The sequence below is a fragment of the Drosophila miranda genome, chromosome 3 (genome assembly GCF_003369915.1).
Source record: "Drosophila miranda strain MSH22 chromosome 3, D.miranda_PacBio2.1, whole genome shotgun sequence".
Taxonomy (NCBI): Eukaryota; Metazoa; Arthropoda; class Insecta; order Diptera; family Drosophilidae; genus Drosophila; species Drosophila miranda.
Window position 1 is genome coordinate 17627129 of NC_046676.1, and position 17948 is coordinate 17645076.

Sequence of the window (17948 nt, forward strand, 5' to 3'; positions counted from 1 at the left end):
ATTGATCGGACAAGTGTGAGAAATCGAATTCCCAAGAGCTGCCAAGAAACGATCAAAAAGTGAAGGCTCCAGCGGACGTATGGATCTGGGGGGCGGCCTAGGGCCAGACCCAAACGCTTGTCAACGCCTACCGTATTGCCAATTTGCTTTTGGTTTACAGCTTATTAACTGCCATTAATTTGCTTTCAGCGCCGGCGATTGAAAGCGAAAGCCATCAGGTCTATAAAGGCGGCCTGTTGTGAGGCGCTCGGTGGTCAATGGTCTTCGGTCTTCAGTCTTCAGCCTCCGGTCTGTCTGTGATCGTTGGATTAAGACCTAATTAATCAAAATGAGGCGTCGACCCGTATTGATGATTTATTGTACCGCAAATTAAGCCCAGCACAAGCACAGGCCGCCTTGACAGGGTCCAATCATCGGTTGGGTTGGGGCTGGGTTGAAGGTACTTTCCTTTTTCGGGCCTCCCAGCGGCGGATGTTGCACTGATCGTTGGGTATTTCGGGATCTGTGACTAATTGAAAAGGCAATAATTTCACTTTTAGCAAGTTGCCGGCCATGTTTGCCCACTAACAGCCACAAGACCCCGGCGAACACAGCAAAGAAAAGAAATTTCAGCATAACAAATGAAAGTGAGCAGCGGCGAACAGCAGCAAGTACAAATGACACTCACACACTAGGCAATCAGTGTGTTGGGCAAATGTAAGACACGTTAGCGATCAGCAGGAGCGGCTCCCCCATTGGACCCCAAAAACGGTCAACAAATCGCTGGATGACAACTTGCGCTTTCAATTAGCGCGTGTCAACGGCCTCTAAAGAAGGGTCGAGTCGTCGTCGTCGTTGTTGGCTCCTCCACTCACCGCTCGAAGGCAAGCCCAGGGTACACCTATGATTTAATTTCGGTTTCTTTTCGCACACATTTAATTACGCAAATGTTATTCAATAAAGTCGCAGACAAGTCCGCGATTAGAGAAATGGGCGAAACTTTTTGGCACGCTGTTGTTTGCGGGTCAGAAAGAGTGCCTTCGCTATGATAGGGGGCTTGCTAGATACGATAGTTGCAAAAGAGGAGGAGAAACCCGAACATCTAACACACTAGTATCTGTGATGGAGAGACCTTTTATCTGCGATTCTGCAAGAAATTTAATCACAATCCAGCCAACCTCCTCCGGAACTGCATGATTTCCGAGCCAATTAACTCTCGGATACCTCTAAAAGGCTGTATACTTATTTTTGGGTACTCATTGGTTCCATTTATGATCTCTCTCCGACTGCCAGAAGCCTGTGCATAAATCTCCCTTCATATATTGTAATATTCTGCCACTCTCCTGCCGTATCCACTTCAGTTCACATCGAAAGAGCATTCGTAGAGCGGCCAATGAAATACGTCTCCCTTTTGGCATTTCTTTGGCGATGGCTTTGTTGGTGGTCGATGGTCTTTGGCCAGCCTGTGCTTCGGGCTAATTGCAGTATTATTTCATTTTGATGCCATTTTAATTTAAATTCATTTGCGCAACGACTTTCGTCTTCATTAGGTGGGCTTTTTTCCCATTTTTACTGTTTGCTGGGCCCCGCTCTCCATCAAAGTTTTGCACCTTTCACAGAATTTTTACCCCGTGGTATTACCGCTTGAGTTCCGTCATCATTGATTATTTATTTTATTTTCTTTTATGGCTTTTTTATATATATTTTTTTGTAGTTTTTTTCACTGGTAATCAAGGTTTTATTGTGGGGCGTCCGTTTAATTGGCGAAAATTAAAAAAGGGAAAACGCTCTTGCATCGAAAACGCTTTGTGTAGGCGTCGCGCCGGGGCTAATGCAATTAATTAGAAAGCGAAACTAAACAATTCATTTAGAAGATGAAAGATGCGGAGAGAGACGCGCAGAAAAAGGGGGAAAATTCATAATATTTTTTTGTTGATAAATGCTGGCTTGGAAATTAAAATATGACTTCTCTCTTTTTTTCAATCCACGAATACCTTCGCTTTTCTTGTGGTGGCGGCAAGTCCCACCGCTTGCCAATGGAGTCCGAAAGGCCAAAGACCATAAATTGTTGAATCTTTGGAAAGGGACTGAGATGATGGGAAAGGGAGAATGTTGGGGCTTTCGTAGGGCTTAGCGAGGATTGCGGGTTCAAGTTAGGGCCAGGGGCTAGCACCCTGCTGGATCATCAACCAACTGAATCATCATTTTGACGCCCATATACAATAGGCATTCGTCAGGGGGAAGCCGGCACAGAGCAATTTGGGACCGGGAGCCGTCTGAAGACGCTGGCTACATCCGAAAAACATTGAAGAGCCGAAGATCTGTCTATCGATCGATCTATCAAGACTTGAATCAGTTAGACAGACAAACAGACCCAAAACCAATAATTACCGGATGAGGAGTAATTTCCTACGGGTTACGTTTCAAATGGGCTCGCACAGCCATCAAATTAATGATCATCTCGAGAAGAGTTTTGTTTGTAGTGCGATTCCATTGGGCGATATCGGGAGCGGTGAGAGAGTTGTGGCTGTGTCTTCTGGGAGCCAAAGTTTTCCTGTGCCAGACCGCCAGAACGGGGGCTCCCCCCCCACCTCGTTACTGAAAAGGAAAACACTGTCCAAAAGTACTTTTCAATTGTTTCCATGGATCTGTATTTGGAGAAAGATTTTTTTATGATCATTGTTGCCGTTGATCTTGGTCAGCACTTGGACTTTCGTTTTTTGTTTGCTTCTCAAGTGGCTGCTGACTGCTGGCAGGGGCGATGCGACTGTTCCTATAAATCTTTTGGCCAGAAAAATAAGAAATTTCCATTGTACTTCTGGTGCGTTGGGAAAGTCTTCAAATCGTCATTGTGCATTCGGCACAGGTACAGTGGTTGGTGGTCATCTTTCATGCCCCCATGCTGATCTCTGACTGACACCCGCCCCCACATTCGCTGGTGGTGTGTGCGGCTTTTGATGATGCTTCAAGCGTTTTAATTGTGCAACGTTTCTATAGAAATTAAATGCAAGACACTTCACTTGAAGGGAGACTGGGCATCCGTTACTTCATCGCTTTCGTTTTCCATGGGAATGCTCTAGATTTGGCTGTGGCCATTTGGCCATCATTTTGCAAAAGCCCCCAACAGGGTGCCCAAATGTGCTACATCTGTAACAATATCGTATAATTTAGCAAATGTCTATTATGTCAGTCCATCAAAAATTTCACTTTGATTTTGGTAAAGCGGTGTCCCTCCATAAATAAAGACATCGAGCGTCATCAATCGCCAATTTGTTGACGAATTAATTCAAATTGTCAAGCTAAATCACGCCTGACCAAAAGCAGATCAAATCGGCACCACAAATTTTCACTTTCTCTCGAGTTGGGCATATTTATGGCTTATAAGTCTATTAAACTCAGTTAACTAATCGCAGCAGAGGATCATCGCCTGACGAATCCCCCTAATCTTGAAGACCATTACGAGCACGAATCGCATGTGAAAGTTCATGCAACATATTATCCAAAAGTGACTAAGGACCGAATGGTCGTGCCGCAGCCGATCATAATCTGGACGCATGACCCCTTCGTGGTACGCGAGGTCTGTACAAATTATAATATGCCTGCCGCAAGAGATCCCCGGCATGTACTTGCAACGCACTGGGGCTCCCACACGCCATAAAATATGTCCGCGGGAGGGGACCGGGTGTCCGAGGGGGTCAGTTAACATAGCTTGTCATATGCAAATGACCAACAACTATAAGCCATCAGCCATCAACCGAGAGCGAAAGTACCACGACAAAAGTCAGTAATTGCAGGCCACGATCAACGAAACAGCAGATACGTGTAATATTAGGGCACGATCAACTAGCACTAGCTAATATTTTAATTTATTTATTATTGGGTACCCTCCCAAAAAGCCAGCCCATACAATTGGGATCCATTGAACCCATACAATTGGGATGTCATGCGAAAAGGGATACAAATTTCAAAAGTCGCAATATTTTATTTGATTTCCTTTGCATTGTCTTTGCTTTACCTTCGTTTGCTGATCGTTGGATACATGTTTGGCATACTTAATCATTTTCGTTTTCTGGCCTTACATATGCAAAACAAAATGTTGAACATTTTTCTATTTACTCTTTATCGTTGCTGGCTGGCCAGCAAAGAAAGTTTTCAGTTTGGCCGCAGTGGCAGTGGCACCTGCACAAATAATGTGTGAATCGTCTCATGCATTCGGAATTCCAATAGCGGCTAAGTGTGTAACGAGGGGCTTCTACGCGGATGTATCCCCAAAAGTAAAACTTTTCGAATTTTAGCAGAGTTTTGGATTAGGACAGAAAGGGGTGAACACACACGAGATATAACGGCTGGTGCTGGTGTGAGAAGAGCGAGAGAGAGAGACAGATGTAGAGATGTAGATACAGAAAGGCGTTTTGCTGAAGAAGTTTTTTACATGACATCTACAGGTTTACTACTTGTCTTTGAGCGACACCTAGCGTTAATTTTACGTATAGTAATTATACGTATACGTATACGTATACTGAATAGAGTTGCCAGCTATTTAATTTGGCGCGCATGTAAATAAAATAAAAAATTTCGAATGTATGGTAAAATAGAATTAAAATTTTCTTCACTGCGTATGTGTGTGTGTGTACGTCTTGGCTGCAGACTCCTCTGCTATGGCTGACTTCCGTTACTTAGATGATAGACAAAGATAGCTCTGGATTCCAGTTCATACAGTTTGAGCGATAAGTATACATTCAGGTGACAGCCTTGCGGCAGAGCACAGTCGGGATTGTACTATTTGGCTAAGCTTGAAAATATGTACATACATACGTATAACCTTTAAGTTCATATCTATACACATCTTTCTGGCGTCGCTTTATCGACGTATGTACACACTTCGATTTGAATCGACATAATTCCGCAAAGATATATCATTTGTAAAACGACGAAACTATTATGATCATTCTACTTTATGTATATAGCGATTTGGTATTCATATATGTACATATGTATTCCTGATCTTTTTCGAAATTCCGATCGTCTGAAACAATAATTCTTTAGTTCGAATTCGTAATAAAGATATGCCGTGATATGTTTGTTTTAAACATTTTAATTGAATTAATTTTGTCGAGCATGATCTGCTATAAATAAATAATTACAGTACGTTATAAGATAAAATTACAATAGCTTCTTCCGCATGGTTCGATTCGAGAAGAAGCGACTTATGTGATAATGCCCTACCGAAGGATCGAAACGGTTTCGAGTTTCTATATAATAATGCATTACGCGTACGGGACTAAAGCTAAGTGTAAATGTTATGCAATAATTTAGAAAATTATTTACAGCAAATGGGAATAAATTAGGGTCAAATCGATTAATACGTTACATGAGCTGTGACTGTGACTGCGACTGCGACAGCAACAGCGACACTGATAGTCGTCGCTCTCTGGTTTAGTGTGCTTGTTAATCACATTCACTAACTAGCTTAGGGTTAGGCTAGGCAACGCTAAGATTATGATTATGACAATGGAAGTGGTCTCGGCAGAGTGGTAGTGGTGTCGCTTGAGCTGCGGGCAGGTGGAGGTAAATGGTGGCAACTGAAATCGTTGCTCGGGTTATGGGCTATGGGCCATCTCCGAGCGAGTGCCATAACCGGAGCACGAGTCCGAGTTTGAGTTGGGTTCCAGGGCCGAGAGTCCGATCTCGCTGGGGAGTCGGTGCGGAGTCGTGGGTGGAAGACGTGCTAGGCATTCACTAAGTATTAAGCATAATACACAGGCGAGGTCGACTGAACTAGAACTGCAGAATCTGGTTGATCCAGTCCCGGAACTCGGAGATGCGGGTGTAGACGCCCGGCTGGTTGGCCTCCGCGCACCCGATGCCCCACGAGATGACGCCGCCGAGCTGGAAACGCTTGTCGGCCTCCCGCTGCAGCACCATGGGGCCACCGGAATCGCCTGAGAGGTGCGAAATGGGGTTTATTGAGTGGATCCTGCAGTGCCATAATCGACGGCCATTACTCACCTTCACAGGAGTCGTAGCCGCCCTTCTTCCAGCCGGCACAGATGAATATGTGTGGTATGTGCTCAATGTAGCCCGCGGTGCGGTACATCGACTCGCAGATGGTGTTGTTGATGACCGGCACGGCCACCTCCTGCAGGACGCTGGGCAGTGGTCCGTCCTCGTAGAGGCGTCCCCAGCCGGTGACAAAGGCCGTTTGGCCAATGAAGTTCTCGTCGTTTTCGGGCACGCAAACGGGAATGATGTTGGGTTGAAAGACCACCGGCTCATAGAACCTGATCGGATGGAAGAACAGGAAACGGAAATCGATATAAATTACCAAGCCAAGAGATGCAGACTCACCTGAGCAGGGCAAGATCGTACTCAAAGGTCCGCGGATCGAACTGCGGATGAGAGGCGACGATCTGCACACGTCGCTCCTGGTAGCCGTAGGGCTCCTCTTCCTCGGCCAGATCGTACTCGCCGAGGCGCAGCAGCAGATCGGAGGGCGGCACACTGAAAGCACCCAAGCAAATCACTCGTGAATTTCTCCCGCTGGGAGGAGGAGTGATCGGAAATCGCATCTACTCACTTGTCCACACAATGGGCGGCGGTGATTGCCCAGTTCTCGTTGAGTAGAGCCGCTCCGCACTTGTGCAGGTAGGTGGAGGTGCGCCACTGGCGCAGCGATATCTGCCAGGGCCAGCGTCCGAAGGCGGCATTGGCTCCACCAACAATGCGCGGTTCGGGGAACATGCGACGTCCACACACTGAAAGGGGGGCGAGTGGGAGAGAGAGGAGGCCCAGGATGAGTAAGGAGATCTCTGCTAATAGGCACTGTGCCAGGTCACAATTAAAATAATGGGCCCCAAAAGGCCCTAAACATTTTAATCACTTCGCCAGGCACTCAGTCATTCCAGCCCCAGCCCCAGCCCGGCCCGGGCCAATGTAACATGCTTTGGACAAGAAGAGGCGAGGCGGCCTGCAGTCCTTGACTTTGGCCGGCCACAAGGCAAGCAGTCAACGGCCTACTTTATGGTCCGCAACTTGTCCCGACTCGGACCGACTCGTTTCGTGCATCAAGATTGTTTCTGCAGCCGCAAATCGGTCAGGGGGCTGCTGTGGCAAGGGTCCAGGAGTTGGTTTGGATTCTGTTTGGTTTGTTGTGGCTCCGCAGACGGAAGAACGCAACGTGACCCAAGCGGCACAATGACCGACGAAGCGAGGCCGAGGGGCAGGAGGAGGATCATTATTGTAAATGATTGCTGTAAAAATTGTTGCGGACATCGGGTATGGATTCGGAGTGTCTAGCAGCAGCGGCCAGGCTTAGGAGCTTTCTTGGGCATTTATGAGCTGGCGGTCAGCTCTGCCAAGACAGCATCCAACTCCATCTCTTCGTGGTCTTCCTCTGGGCTCAAGGCCAGCGTTTAGCCTTCAAATTGAATTTAATGGCCACGCATGCTTGGCTTTGTCTTATGACCAAAGTCTGGTATATTAATAGATTTCTCCTCGAAGGAAACAAGTTTTTCTGACTGACGCGTACCTCGAAGATACAGATACAACGACACCATGGACCCATGTGCTCGCTCTTGCGGACTCACCTTCTTTGTAATCGACGCCCTCCAAAGCATTTGCAGGCGCTAGCGTTGTGCTCCCAGCTGCTGGCTCCATGGTCGTCCCCAGGCTCACTTCCTCGCCGCTGTAATCAGTGGTAGCCGCTGTGACTTCTGTCGTTGCTGGCTCTGCGGTGGTGCTGCTGCCTGATCCCGTCTCCGAGCTGAGCTCAATGGAAGATGATGTAGATGAGGAGGCCAAAGGAACGCTGCCGCTGCTGCTGCTGCTGCTGGTGCTGCTCTCTGGTCCCTCTGTGGTTTTGACAGTCGTCGTGGTTGCTGGTCTGGCGGTGCTTGTGGCTTTCGGTGGTTTCGTGGTCCTGTGTGGCTTTTCTGTGGGACTGTCGCTCTCTACCGAACCAGGCTTCGACTCGCTGGTGCTGACACTAGTGGCCACAGAGATGACCACTTTGTCGGTGGCCGTGGGTGGTGCTGCTGCCGATTGGCGGTTGGAAAGCGAAAACCTGCATTAGAAAAGAACAAAACTTGTCGCAAGAAAAAGACACACTCACCTGTGCTCGCCGATGTTTTGTTCAGCGCCTGCACCTCGGGCTGCTGCTTGGGTGGGGGTGGTGCCGGCTGCCAGTCGTTGGAAATGCTTGCGTTGGTCTGTGGCTCAGCCTCCACGTCCGTCCAGGTGATCAGGCCGGGCTTCTTGGTGGTTGTTGTTTCTGTTTTGGGAGTGCTGGTGCTCAACAATGGTCTCTCTGTGGCTGCCGTCGTTGTGGGAGGTTTAGTGCCAGCTGTTGTTGTTGTTGTTGTCCTTGTCGTTGTTTTGGCGGTGGTTGTTGTTGTCGCTGTTGTTGTTGCTTTAGTGGTGATTGGTGTTGTGATTGGGGCTTTGGTTGTATGACGACGCGTGGGCTTTGGCGTAGTTGTGGTTGTTGTTGTTGTTGTCGTTGTTGTTGTAGTGGAGCTGGTAGGCTTCGTTTTAGGTGGGGCAGTGGTTGTGACTGTGGTTGTTGTTGTTGAAGGTGCTTTTGAGGCGGTACTGCTGGTGCTTGCCGTTGCCATGGGGGTGGCTGGCTCCGCCAGCATGACGGGCACCTTTACGTACTCCCCAGTGGGTTTCGGCCTTGGCCTGGGCGCCTGAGTGGTGCGCTCTGGCAGCTTTGTGGCTGTTGTCCGATTGCCGTGCAACTCGTCCTTGAAAGATGTGCTCGTGGTTGTTGTCGTAGAGGTAATCGAGCTGGTGGTTTGAATCACAGGCCTGCGGCCTGGTGCCGTCGTTACTGTGGTTCCATTCGCTGTGCTGGTGGTGCTGCTCAGGCTCTCCACTGGTTTCCTTGTGGCTTGCGTGCCACTAGCGGTGGTTGTTGTCGACCCAATCGGCTTCTTTGGGGGCGTTGGCCGCCTACTCGAATGTGTTTTGTGTGGCTTGGGGGTGGTGGTGCGTAGAGGCGGTGTCGGACGCTGAGTGGTGGACTGTGCCGTTGTTTCTGGTGCCTTTGTCGTTGTGCTTGTGATGGGTGCAGTTGTGGTTGTTGTTTTGAAAGATGCCGAGCTGCTGCTGCTCGTGGTGGGCCTTGTGTGCCGCCTGGTTGTTGTCGTTGTCGTCTCCACCCTGTAGCCGGGCTCTGTGGACGGCGGCGTTGTCGTCTCCACAATTTGGAAGGTAACAAACTTGATGGGGACCGTGGTGGTTTCAATGCGCTGCTCAACCGCCACGGGGCCAGTGGTCAGCACTGGCCTGGCGCTGGTGGTGCGACGACGCGGCGGCTTAGCCGTGGTGGATGGCAGTGGACCTGCTGGTGGCTTGGCCGTTGTCCGCACCACAAAGTGCGAGTTCTTGTGAGTGGTGTGGTCCTGCACTGGGCGCCGCGTGGTGGTGGTCGAGAGTGTGGTGCGCACGGGCTTGGCGGTGCTCAGATACGATTGGGTGACGTTCTTGAGCAGCTCGTTGCTCGTGTGCTGCGTCGACTGTTGGTGGTTCTTGTGGGTGGTGCCCCCGCTGCTGCTGCTGCTGCTGATGCCACTTTCCGTGGTAAGCTTGAAGAGGGAGCTCGTGGGCAGCGTGGTGGACTCATGGGCAAAGTGCGAGATGGTATTCTGGTCGATGCTGTTGTCGTTGAGCTCCGGGGCGAACAGCGAAGCCTCCTCCTGGAAGGAAAAAGGAGTATTAGTTGGTTGGGTGGGCAGGAGCTAGGGGCCGAGACTCACCTTCATCGCACAGCAGGAGCCAAAGTAGAAGCGATCGATGCAGGTGCCCAAATGCGTGCCGTTCTGCTTGATGCAGTCGATGGCGAACATGCAGACTCCGGAGCGGCCGGACTTCCGCACGATGCACGGCAGATGTCGAATATTGCGGCCCGATTGGACTGTCCAGAACCCAGATAATGATAATCACAATCAGTATGGTGTAATGAGTACTAATAATAGCTATAATAATGATGATAATGATGATGAATGGCCGATGCCTTTTCGGGTTCTATCAATACCAATGCTCCACACCATTTCCGTTTGCCGGGGCCGATTAACGCCTTCGAATTTGTACGCCAATTTGAGAGGTCTGGCCTTTCACCGTTAGGCAAACAACAGTTAACACAAGTGAAAATGAAGTGGCAACAGGCCGAAAACGAAGACCAAGACGAGGCACGAACCACCAAGCACCAAGCACCAAGTGCCGGCCCATAAAAGCCACAAACGGCGGCCGCGTAGTCCGCTGAAGGGCGTCATCGTATCATGGGGTCCGACCCAGACCGCCCGATGAGGCAACAGTAGCCCCATCCGCATTATTGTTATTTATTTATGATTTCTGTTTTTGTGCTGCTTCTGCGAGAACCGAGAACCGAGAACCGAGAACCACCATCATCATCATCAGCAGCAGCATGATCATTGTGTAATCGAGCCGGGCATTATCCAAGCCAGAGCTTTGAACTTACATAAGATGAGGCCAAAAGTTTTGCGTGTCTCAAGGGGGGGTTTCACGGAAAAATTGCTAAACGAACGCGGCCAGGGACGAGCACGAGCTGGCCGGCTGAAGAAAGCCCCAGTTCGCGATCCTGTTCTGACTTTGACCATAAATAAACTTAACAAGCCTGGCCAAGACAGGCTCCCAAAAATACTCGCAAATAAATAACGTACTTTGTTAGCCGCCTTTACTCTTGTCTTATATTCAGGTTAAATCAAAGCCAAATAAAACGGGGGAACACTCGGCATTAAATGCTCTTTTAAAAAAGAAACTTCTTCTAAGAAATCCTCTGCAAAATAGCTTCAACTTCAAGACCAATAAAAACCCACTAGATTTATCAGATACAGCCACTTAACCACTTTCAAACCCCCTAAGTATTCCTTTTATAAATGCCACAAAATACGCCGCAAGTCGGTGTGGCCTCAGCAAAGCCGTTTCAAAGGGTATCAAAGGCTGTGAAATATTGCCAGCTGTCTTTTTGGTGTTTTGCGTTTATTGAACTTAAGCCGTAGAGTGTCGCGCATTTCTTATGCAATTAGCACGAAATTCTGACATCAGTGGTCTTTCGCGAAGGTTTTGCAGGCGGCAGAGGCCCAAACGAATGACTCAAGACACGAACTGGCGGCCTGCATATGGGATTCAGTCCACAAAATTTGTAGCCCAGGCGATGGTCAGGGCGATGGCGATGGCGATGGTCACGTTTCCTAGACGGCGGCTGAGCAGTCGTCGTCGACGCTGGCTGAGACGCCAGCAGTGGCAGCGTGTTCCTCTCTGTTCTCTGTTCGAGTATCTCTGTGTTTCTCGATTTCTGTTTGCATTTCGTTTTGTGGCTTTTTGGGTCAACGGCTTAGCATATGTTTCGCCAGCCACTCGGCCAGCCTACCAAGCAGCCCGCCCCACAGCCAGAGATGGCAGACGACAGACGACAGAGTCTCGGCCACGGCCTGGCAGCAGACTTGGCCCGCATTGCAATGTAGGAAATTCGTTTTTGGCATGCGAATGCGGCAACATTTTCGTGGCACGATTGTGGGTGAGTGGCGCAGTGGCTAAGTGGGTCAGCTACCAAGAGAACCCAACAGACGAAGAACCAAAGAACCAAAGAACCGAACACCCGAAGGTTCAGTTCGATCTGGGCCCCACTTTGCGTCTGTTTGTTTTATTTCCCTTTCACTTGCCATCAAATTTACTTTCCGCTTTCTGTGGCCGCCTCTTCCCGTCTTGGCCATGTACGACTTTATATATTGTTTCTCTTATATTTTTCTTTGTTGCTGCTGGACCAGTCATAAACATGAAATGCGCGCCGGCTTTCTTACGGAGAGGAGAGTCACAGTCAGAGCCAGAGTGTGCCACACTTCAGTCACCGAGAGCTCCAATCCGAATCCGAATCCGATTCCGATTGAGACTCAGATTCAGATTCAGATTCAGATTCCCGGCTTGCGTCCGAGTCGGACTTGCTGCCTGACTGGCGACGTCCATGGTAGTGGTAGTGGTAGTGGTAGTGGTGGAAGCGGTGGCTCATTTTATGGCAACATTCTTTGATGGTTGACCTCAATTGCTTTTGCTCGCTGACGTTTGCCCGTTTGGCCGTTTGGCTGCTTGGCTCGTTGCCTGGCTATGGATCTGGCTCTGCCTCTGGCTCTGGCTCTTACGAGTATATGAAAGTTGTGTAGTTTTATTTTCATCTCTCACCTGCTCTCACACTGAATGAATGGCTGCTCTTTGTTGTCTCTCGCAGACAAATTGGCAGCCGTGTGGGGCCCCGAGAGGAAGTGCTAATAGCGTATAAATTTGGCTCTTAATGGCTATGACCCAATTAATCTCCTTGCCCAGGCAACGCCTGTCTCTAACGTCATTAAATTTGATTACTTTCATTAGAAATGCTCTCTGCCTCTGGCTCTGGCTCTACCTCTACCTCTGTTCTCAATCCGAACTAGTTTGTCGCTTCAGTCTTTTGTATTGTATTATTTTTGGCATTAAATGCTTGCGGTGCCAAAGGAACCTGATCTCTCAGAGCTTTAGAGAGCCATCAAATCCCCAAGAAATGACCCAGAACTATGGCAAACTTCTATCCGTACTTCAGTTTTTACTTGAAAAGAAAACTGATTGATAGTTTCTCATAGATTGGGATTCCAGTCTGGAGCTATCCTAATCAAATACCTAATCTGATCTTTTATCAAAAATAAACTAGTTTATTTCTTTTTCTGTTAAAAGTTTCCTTTTTTTCGAGTCTCTATTTCCTCGGCTCTTTGTAAATATTGAAATTCCTGTGTTAATGGCAGCCCAAAGATATCGAGAATCGAATTCTCTTCTAAATTATTTACTTTTATTCACTGAACGGATGTGTTTGTTTTCTGCATGACTTCATCTTTGAAAAAAAAACCCTAACACCTGACAAAAAACACTTCACCTTTCACTGCCATGTGTTTACAAAACTCTTATTTAAAAATTGTTAGGTTTTGGGGAAAACAGGAATCCTTTATTTGTCTCATCCCCACACTTGTAGCCATATATTTTATTTTGGAACGTGCTCATTACGGATTTCCCCCATTATTACGCGGGATTGCCTCTCTGGACCCCTATACAAAAGAAACTTTTAATGGGGCTACGTGAGAGAAAGTGCTGGAGTTCTTGGGAAACAATGTATGTACATATGTAGACCAGGCATAAGCTGTAGCTGTATCTGTATCTGCTGAGTAATTCCAGCTAAATAAGATCGTCAATGATTTGACAACAGCTTTGCTGATGGCTGGGATGATTCCATATCAGGTGGCCAAGGGCTGGATGGGGGGGATACTTACACTGTGCTAAGCTGGGATTATCCACAAAGACGGGACTGGCGTTCGTTGTCGGCAGCACCAGACTCAGGCTGGCCAGTGACACGAGGAGGAGGGGCAGGAGGCTGAGGACGAGGCCTGGCTGTGGCAGTGGCTGTGGCAGTGGCATCTTCTGTTTGGTTGACGTTGCTCTACTTTTGGGTTCTAGATTTGTGGCTCTCCTTGTGGCTCTGTATGTGTAGGCGTCTTTATCTGTATCTGTATCTGTGGACGTGTATTGTGCACCCATCTGCAAAATGAAACATAAATTGGTTATTGTGTGAGTCATGTGGAAATGTGAAACGTTTTGACGGCATTATTCAAATTAATCGCTGTGGCATTTCTACAGCAAGTTATGGGCACGGCCCAGGCAGGCGACACGACGAGGCGGCACAGTCGAGCAAGTGCGTAGAAGCAATATGCCGCTGACTCAAGTAGGTGAAAGTCTCTCTCCAGTGACTTGCATATGCAAAAACGAAAAAAAAACCAGATAGAAAGGCAATGCTCGCAGGCCGAAGCTCTGGATACCCTCGCCGATCCGCTGATCCCTTGACAGCTGTAGTACTTTTGACTGTTGGTTGGACTATCCCATGGAAATATGGCTATTCCACTCCACTGGCTTGTAGATTCTTCATTCTCAAACCCACAATACCCCGCTCTAAGGGTAACAGAAAACGAATGGAGCAAAATGTTTGATGTTCGGCACCCAGGGCGTATGTGTAATATGACGATGTGTACGAGTGTGGGTTTAGTCATGCCCAAAATGCCCCAAATGGAAAGCAAAAGTGAGCGAGTGTGTGTGTGTGCGATAACAAAGAAAGCGTTCCAAACGGTAACCGACTTAGAGATTGTATAATCAATGGATTAGTCTTAAGCTTCGTTTATATAACTGTTCGGAAATGCATTTTCCCATTCCCATGCCCATCTTCAAGTCCATTCCCATGCCCATAACTAGTTCTCAGCCCATCGCTCGGAACAGAGTTCAACAGACGGCTAATTGATCCAGAGTTCGATCGAGCAAAGAAAGTTCAGTTACAGAAACGATGACATAAACTGTGGCAATCAAAGAAAGCGCAACCGAGCAAACGAGCAGCAACCGGCGATGATGATGAGTTGGCTAAAGTTAACTGGACCTGCTCCGGGAACGGATGACAATGCGTGTCTACATATAACTATCCCATACCCATACCCATACAGAAACAACCCAGAGGCATCTTGCGGTGACAACATACCAGTACTACACTCGCACATACCACTATTCATTGATCGAGCCTTCTTCTCGGATCGTTTCTGTTCTGTTCTGTTCTGTTTGGTTTGTTCTTTCTTTGAGTCACGATTCTGCAGCATTGAGAAATTAGCTGCGTTTAGAGCGGAGCTCAGGCCGGGCTAACGGTTAGCGGGGAGAGTAACTCTCATTGTTGGCTGCTGCTGCTGCTGTTCTACGAGTGTGTGTTGCGTAATACGGTCATTGAACCCCCCCACCGGAAGGCAGCATCAGCGGCTGCGGCTCCGTTTTTCTTAGAGGTATCTATAGCCATTAACTAATCAGATCTGTACCAGCCTCCCAGGGAAAGACTCTGGGGAATGGAGTGAACGGAAGCCATAAAACATATGTACGGATGTACTCGTGTATAAGCCCATGGCAGATTATCGAACTAATTGCTGGCACACCTCTACAGCCACTCGCCTCGATGATTGTTTTGCTTTTATTCACAGCCGCCTCGAATGCCTCAAAAATGCTGGCCAGCTATTTGTGTATTTGGGTCACGTTCACGTTCACAGCACCAGAAATATCTGTATCTGAATCTGTATCTGTATCTGAATCTGTATAATTGTGTGTTGGCGTTGCCCGGTGTGTTGTGTGCAAATTAACATGAATTTCGGATCGGCTACTGCGAGAGAGAGAAGCGATAACCAGAATCGGGGCACGTGAATGCCTGGGAAGATGGCGATGGAGATTTGGCCGGAACTGGGTCAGAGCCAGAAAATGATTTGCATGATTCTCGTCAGAAGAAATCATCATATCTGCCCCGCCCCGCACTACCTTTATGGGCAATTAAGTAATTTCCACTCGGACCCGATACAAGTGACAGTTTCGTTGGCTCGTTAAAAGTGAAATTACAATTGTTGCCGCCGTTGTTTGTTATTAAAAATACATTTTGCCAGCTGTGGTGTGGGCCCTCGGTAAAAAGCGAAAGCCAGCAAATTTCTTTACTTAAAAGAAAAGTGAAATGGCGGCTTGTGGCTTGTAACTTGCAGCCTCAAATGGCGAACAAAAGAATGATGCCATTTACAGCGGAACGGGGCAGTCCATCAAAAGGCATGTATATCATCTTCATATATATACGGGTATGTGTACATATCTGGTATAATCAAATAAGAAGTAAGTCTCGCTTCCCGCTTTCCGCTGCTTCTGCTTTCATTTCTGCTTACCAAAAACGGAAAAGAGCTGGGAGAAATTTGTGTTTGTTTTATTTTTGTGTTTCTGTTGCTTCTGGTTTGTACTGCTGCGGGCTGCCATGGATCAGGTACTTCTACCTGCTGCCGTCATTAGTTCACTAAAACCAAAGACTGCAAGGCACGAACTCGATTTGGATACCCCTGAGGGCCAACTAATTGCAATGGGAATTGAAATCGGATCAGTGGCAATCTCTCAATTGCAAATGCCAAATGCAAATTACAATAATTATTGTGAAGCATTCTGTGCTACCGCCCGGGCCGCAGCATCTCGGGAGTGGCTGCCTCTGTACTCTGCCTCTGCGCCAAAACCTGTATAAACCAGAGCGCGACCCAGGAACATGAAATGCAAATAACACCGAGGCACGGGTATGGGTATGGGTATGGGTATGGGTATGGGGCACGGCTCCAGCTCATCTGTGCCGCAAGCCAAACGTGCTGCGGCTCCACCTCCTGCCCGCTCCTCCGCTGCTGCTGACTGCAGTTTAGACCAAAGCCAGTTGGAGGGGCGGCAGGCCTCCAACAATAAGGAAGAACCGTGTGTCGACGGAGAATGGAGTCGATCGATGGATACCCAGCGAATCGAATCGAATCGTTTTGGGTAAGTGTTTCTTTGGAAAACAGGAAATTGATTATGGATCAATAGAAATTAAGGCAACAGAAGGCCTATTATAATTCCATTCACGGCAGCAGGATCATGATCATGATAGGACATTCTCCTTCACTTGGTAGTAAAGTATCTTTTACGTTTCCTTTCTGTTGGAACTTTTATTGAATGAATGCACTGCCCCATACTTTTGTTAGTATTCCCTCTAACCCTTCATACCCGAGGCCATAGGCATACCCAGTCTTATGCATCGTCTCCCTGAAACGACTATCAGACCAGTTCTTTAAACCGAAAAGCAAAAATCTTTTGGTGCAGCCAGCAGCTCTGCTCTTGTCTCTGGTCTTGGTTGCCGCAAGAGCCGTGCCACAGCAGCAGAAGCAGCCGCAATTGAAACACTTGTACTAAGCTGCTGCCACTCTTGTGGCTCGGCTCTGTACTTTGCAGGAATTTCAATAAATTTGCAGCAGGAGCAGATAAGTTGCAGAGCAGAACAGAAAAGATCAGATTGGAGCGAGCCAACTGCAACTTTTGCTTTGGACTTGTTTTTGAGCTTTGGCCGTGTTTGCGGGGCGCTTGAACTTGCTGCTCTTGTTTTGCGGTTGCTGCTGCTGTTGCTGTTGCTGCCCCTGTTCCCCCTGCCACCGATGGTGCAGTTAGTTGCAGTTATGCGCATCTATCGTGTGCGCTTGTATCTGTTGCTGCTGCATCTGTTTGGGCTGCTGGTCTGGTCTGTATATGTATCCGAAGAGTGCTCCGAGTTGGCGCTTAATTGACTTGTACGCGGTAGAAAGTGCACTCACACACACGCACACAGAGATGGAGAGATTTCTAGGGCCGGCGTATCTGACAGATGCGTATCTCGTATCTCAGACTCGCATCGTTTGCATTTACTTGCGTTGGGCTTTCAACTTTTTGGTGGCTGGCGGCTGGCGGCTGGCGGCTCTCGTCTCGTGGCGTGGCGTTTCGGTCTAACTTCTTCCCCACTGCTGCCGACTATTTTTGGGTCATTTCTTTTAATTTGCTGTTACTGTATTATTGTTATTATATTCTCTGGTTTTTTTTCTTCCATTTTTTTTGTGTTTTTTGTTACTTTGATGTTTGCTTAACTTCTTGGTCTGTCCGTTTTATGAGTTTCTTCACATTTGGCTTTTGTTTGACACTCGCTTTTTTCTCTCTCTTTCGTTGCCTTTCTTTTATTCCCATGCGACTGCCCTTTGTTTCAGGCCAGAGCCGAAAGAAAAAATCACACAAAACACTGTTAGTCGCGGGATAATTGCTGGTTATTGCTGGCCGGAGCGGAGGAAGCTCTGCCGAAATTCCCGCAGATCCTCCTGCCGCACGGGTGTATATCGTATCTGCACTTGAACTTGCCTCGGACTTGGGTCAGGCCAATTATTTAACTGCACAAACACGCACGAACGCAGCACTCTCGTCGGAGAGCGGAGTGGAGCACTTAAGTGTGGAGTGCTCTGTGGTTGTGCTGTGTTGCGGTGTTGCGACAAAGACCAGACCAAAGCGAAACGAAACGCGGACGTGGACGTGGACGTGGTCAGACCGCGACAAGTTGCACACGTCTGAGGAGG

The 17948-nt window shown here is 48.1% G+C and overlaps 1 protein-coding gene across 2 annotated transcripts; it reads right to left on the reverse strand.

Moving 5' to 3' along the window:
- Positions 1–5058: 5058 nt before the first annotated feature.
- On the reverse strand, positions 5059–17947 carry LOC117188235 (serine proteinase stubble-like). Of its 2 annotated transcripts, none has more exons than XM_033391751.1 (9): positions 17737–17947; positions 13287–13551; positions 9738–9895; positions 8090–9677; positions 7566–8009; positions 6557–6734; positions 6328–6480; positions 5989–6260; positions 5059–5921 (listed from the first exon to the last, which is right to left on the reverse strand). In XM_033391751.1, the coding sequence occupies exons 2-9, from the start codon at positions 13549–13551 to the stop codon at positions 5758–5760; spliced, it is 3222 nt and encodes a 1073-aa protein (XP_033247642.1). In that variant the 5' UTR covers positions 17737–17947; the 3' UTR covers positions 5059–5757. The 2 variants fall into 2 exon arrangements, with proteins under 2 accessions (XP_033247642.1, XP_033247641.1); XM_033391750.1 differs by having other exon boundaries at positions 7566–8012; positions 17737–17946.
- Between the last annotated feature and the right edge of the window lies 1 nt (position 17948).